Genomic DNA, 4836 nt, shown 5'->3' with positions numbered 1-4836 from the left:
TGGTTGGTTGGATGATTGGTTGGTTGTTTGGTTGGTTGGATGGTTGGCTGGTTGGTTCGTTAGTTGGTTGGATGATTGGTTGGTTGGTTGGATGATTGGTTGGTTGGATGATTGGTTGGTTGGATGATCTTCAACATTATCAACAGCAACAACACTAACAACATCTTCAAAATCATCATCAACAACACCAACAACAACAACAACATTAACAACAACAACGACAACACCAACAACATCTTCAATATCATCAACATCAACAACAACATCTTCAACATTATCAACAGCAACAACACCAACAACATCTTCAACATCATCATCAGCAACACCAACAACAACAACATCTTCAACATCATCAACAACAACAACATAGATCTTCAATATCACAACAACAACATTTTCATCATCATCTACAACAACAAAAACAACACCACCACCAACGACAACAAACCTTGGCCCCAACGAGCAAACTAAGAGCCAAAATAACCCTTCCCTTAACCGACGGTCGACCCTTCGGCCAGATGTGTTCAAAAATAGTTTTTAGCATAATTTTATTATTTGTGATCTTTATTTTAGTTGGATCATTCTCCATCGAAATGTGGTGAACATGGCCTGAGTGAGATCGCGATAGGGGTTTGAAAAATTGGGGTAAAATTTTTGGTGGCGTTGATGATGATGATGATGATGATGTGCTGGGGTTGTTAGTGCAGTTAGGGGTGTTGTTATTGGTGTTGGTGTGTTTAGAGGCGATGGAAAATGTAAACTTTGATGATGGCGGTGGTGGTTGTTTCGGCGGTGGTGGTCCATTATGAAAGTGATGTGCTGGGGTTGTTGTGTCATTCTTGGGGTTAGGGCCAGATGTCTTTGAGACGTTCTGTTTTCGTGAAATCTGTCGTTTTAAAATTATTATTTTCAAATAGATATAGAAGGAAGATAAATATTAAATAATATTAAAATTTTCTAAATTACAAACAAATATAATTATTAATAAATTAATCATAACAGCTGGCATAGATAAATAAATAAAAAATAGACACAAATAGAAATCAAATTAACTTTTAAACATCTGTAAAAAGATTTCATGTTTGGGGAATGTTGTAATTGAGTTGTAATAGAAAAATGACTCCATTTCCAACTTCTGTCGGTGAAACTGGTGTGTGGACATTTTGATGATGGCAGTAAAGTTGATGAAAGTGATGACTGACAGTTAGGGAACCTTCTGATTAAGAGTGAATTTTTTTTGCAGAAATTGCACAGATTCAATAGAAGTGTGGTAGACATGATTTGCAGGTAGGGTCTTTAATTTTTTGCTATATTATTTCAATCTTTCTCCTGAAATTTTTTATTTATTTATAATATATTATTTATTAAAATGAAACATCACATAAAATATATAATAATAATATATAATAATATATAATATGATTTATAATAATAATAATTAATGATGAAACATATTTTAAAATTAAACTTTCAACCTCAACAAACAAAATTTAACCCTATTCAACGATTTAATTGAAATTTTTTGATTCAAATATTCATCAAAAATAACAAAAAATTAAAAAAATAATATATCTCCAACTGCACTAATCCACCCACGATCAAGACAGCGGTTATTAGGTGAACTTAGTATGAAAATTCACCTAAACTAAAATTAAAACTTTTATAATTACAAATGCTTAAAAATAAAAATCCTGTGGAAGGCCATCGTAAAACTAGAAGTGAAATTTTTTACAGAATTTGAAATAAAATTCAGAAATTTGGTTGAAATTACGTCAGTAAAAATATTTTTATATAATAAAATGATAAAACATTTCAGAAGTTATTTTATTATTATAGTCATTATTAGTGCGGTTGAAGTTGACTAAAGTAGTTGAAATAAGCAAGACCACTTCTGAAAAGATCAAACTCAAAAAGTCACTTTAATTTTTTCTCATCTTCTTCGTCTTCTTCGTTCTCATCATCTTCTTAATTTTCTTCTTCTTCTTCTTCGTCTTCATCACCTTCATCTTCTTCGTCTTCATCATCTTCATCTTCGTCGTCTTCATCATCTTCAAAATCATCATCGTCTTCTTCGTCTTCATCATTTTCGTAATCACCTTCTTCGTTTTCATCATTTTCATAATCATCTTCATCTTCTTCGTCTTCATCATCATCTTAATCTTCTTCGTCTTCCCCCTCTTCTTAATCTTCTTCATCTTCGTAATCATCTTCATCTTCTTCGTCTTCATCATCTTCACAATCATCTTCATCATTTTCATAATCATCTTCATCTTCATCACCCTAATCATCATCGTCGTCGTCAACAAAACACTACAATTATAAATGAAACCGCCATAATCATCGTCACCACATTATCATCACTATCATCATAGCCATCAGATATACAAAAATCAGATATACCTTCTAGCTTCTCAAATAATTTTGTGTCAATTTTTAGTACTTCATCATCATAACCGTCATCACTCATTATCATCATCATTACCGACTTCACCGACAACCTGATTGACAATCTCGTCATCAACATCAGCAAGGTCTTCATCATCATCAGTTTTTAATTATAATTAAAACCAACAGCACAGTCATCTTAACAGACCTGGTGGGGTTGAATTTTTACAATTTTTTTGGGGAAATGTTCTCCGGGCAGACCAGCATTTTGACGAGGCGGGCAATTCTTCTGGTAAGTAATGACGACTATTACGAACTTTCAAAGTCCAAAGTTTAAAGAAATATAACAAAAATTAGATATACCTTCTAGCTTCTCAAATAATTTTGTGTCAATTTTTAGTATTTTAAACGGTGTTTTCGTGTTCAAAAAACTGTTCAAATGTATACAAATTAATTAGATATGAAAAATAAATAAATAAATAATATATGTTGGCTAAATTTTAATGCGGTTTTGACTTATTTTCTTGACCTTCTCTTTAAAAAATATACTGCAATTTAAAAATTCAACGTGCAAAACTAAAAGAAATAAATTATTCTTTGTTCGTATAAGAACGTCGAAATTAATAAATTCGGGTAAAAGTTCATTTCGCCGTCCAAATGTTAATTTCATTTGGCACAGGGCAGATGATAAACTCATGGAATTATATATTATGAATTATATAATTCAATGGATAAACTTGCCACAAACGAGTTTCAACAATTCGATTTTGCCTTTAAAATGTTCCACTCTAAATTTTCTGAGTGTTTCTAAAAATTTAACGAAATATTTGAATATCGACCGTTTTGAATGGCCAATCCCATGGATTTCAATGAACCTCGACGACTGACGTGTTTGTGATCGTTGAAATTAAAATTAAAATTCTTGCCCGTCAATAGCTTTATTACTTGAAATTATTCGTTAAATAATTTTAATTTAGACAACTTTTGGAGAAATCTTCTTTATCTTCAGTTTAAATTAATTTCTCATAAAATTTTTCAACAGTATTTTGTTGGATTTTCTGTCCTATTGTTTCACTTCGTTACGTTATTAATTATCATACGCACTGTTGCGGTTGGGTTTGATGATGGATGAACACTGAACCAGAAGAGCAGTGAGCGGGAAAAGAAAAGAATTGTATTCGTTTGGATAGGCTGGACACGTGTTTCGCCCCTACCGGGGACTCATCAGCAGCCCGAATACCTATCAGAATAGTTATCGCAGTTTGTTATAAAGCCCGCACAAATCAACTCCTTGTTTCGTGGTGTTTTATTTATTAGTCTTTTTAATCGCTAGGATTTTTAATCCGACAGCACCATGGCACAAATTACGTAAAAAACATAAAATAACATAATTTAGTTTAAAACGGTTTAGTAGAGATCTGTATGAGAATCACTATAACAATAATAATAATAATAATAATGGATCAATAGTTAAAGGCGCCTGGGTTCGAATACAAAGAGATCCCTGCCTCTCATATGCAATGTGTGGTTTGCACGCGTATCCATATGCGCTGTGTGTGTTTGTCGTTGAAACCTCTGAAGCAAGTGCAAAAGAGAGAAAGAGAGAGAAACCTTTAACCTTTATTGAAATAATAATAATAATAAATCAAAATTTAGACAACTTTGACGTACTGGAGGGGGGGACTAAAGTTTCCACTGGATGGAGAAACGAATTCTGAAAATACTTGGAAACCGTTATTTTAGGTTATTTTTAGGTTATCACACAATTTTATGTCAAATTTAAGTATTTGAAAGGGCGTTTTCAAAGCTGTTTAAATTTATAGGAAGCCGTTTAAGTTTATAGAAAGTTGTTTAAATTTATAAAAAGCCATCTAACAATGAATTCCCAAATATATTTTCAAATAATTACTACAAAAGGAGGTTGCTGACTGAGGCCAAAATAACGGAGTTGGTCGTGGCTGTTCTCCTTAAATCCGCCACTGATATGCCTTTAAAAAAGGTACTCTATTTGAGAATTCAAATTCAAAGTGAAACTCTGAGGAGAAAATTAAATTAGTCTTTCTTTGTGTTCAGCGCTAGAATATTTAATTTCCAGTTAAAGTCCATCTTCCATAGACTGAAAGCCAATGTTAATTTTTCTTAGACATGCAGTGACTGTTGGAATGGTGAAGATGGTGGAGATGGTCATTTAGAAACTATTAATTTATCAAAAATTAAAAAATTCAAATGAAAGAGAGTGAAAGAGAGAGAGAGAGAGAGAGAGAGAGAGAGGAAGAGAAAACCAACACAAACCTGTTAAACGAACGAATCTCTCTGGAGTACTAGCATGGAAAAAGTTTTTTAATAAAAGTCTGTAAGAGTACCGTTTTAACCGAAATATAAACTCTTCAAAAAACTCTGGCTTATGACCAAGTTGTTGTGTTGCTTCAACTGAAATATAAACATCATCGC

General features: G+C 32.4%; 3 protein-coding genes across 3 annotated transcripts in view; 1 reads left to right on the top strand and 2 right to left on the bottom strand.

Moving 5' to 3' along the window:
* The window catches only part of HELRODRAFT_182986 (hypothetical protein), a gene marked incomplete at both ends in the record, with an annotated part of 3175 nt that extends 2013 nt beyond the window's left edge, over positions 1-1162 (bottom strand). The window contains 2 exons of the mRNA XM_009033704.1: positions 449-609; positions 1054-1162. Of these exons, the coding sequence (XP_009031952.1) occupies positions 449-609; positions 1054-1162 (270 nt within the window). The remainder of the gene's footprint in view (positions 1-448; positions 610-1053) is intronic.
* Positions 1163-1919: 757 nt separating this feature from the next.
* Positions 1920-2291, bottom strand: HELRODRAFT_182985 (hypothetical protein; the record flags this gene model as incomplete). The annotated part of the gene is made up of 1 exon (XM_009033703.1): positions 1920-2291. One exon carries the CDS (start codon positions 2289-2291, stop codon positions 1920-1922), a length of 372 nt encoding a protein of 123 aa, XP_009031951.1.
* Positions 2292-4369: 2078 nt separating this feature from the next.
* Positions 4370-4836, top strand: part of HELRODRAFT_182984 (hypothetical protein) — a gene marked incomplete at both ends in the record, with an annotated part of 5143 nt that continues 4676 nt past the window's right edge. Inside the window, one exon of the mRNA XM_009033702.1 lies at positions 4370-4412. Within this exon, the coding sequence (XP_009031950.1) occupies positions 4370-4412 (43 nt within the window). The remainder of the gene's footprint in view (positions 4413-4836) is intronic.

Source organism: Helobdella robusta (genome assembly GCF_000326865.2).
Source record: "Helobdella robusta unplaced genomic scaffold HELROscaffold_96, whole genome shotgun sequence".
In the NCBI taxonomy this organism is placed as follows: domain Eukaryota; kingdom Metazoa; phylum Annelida; class Clitellata; order Rhynchobdellida; family Glossiphoniidae; genus Helobdella; species Helobdella robusta.
Note: the sequence above shows the minus strand (reverse complement) of the source record. Positions and strands in the feature narration are given on the sequence as shown.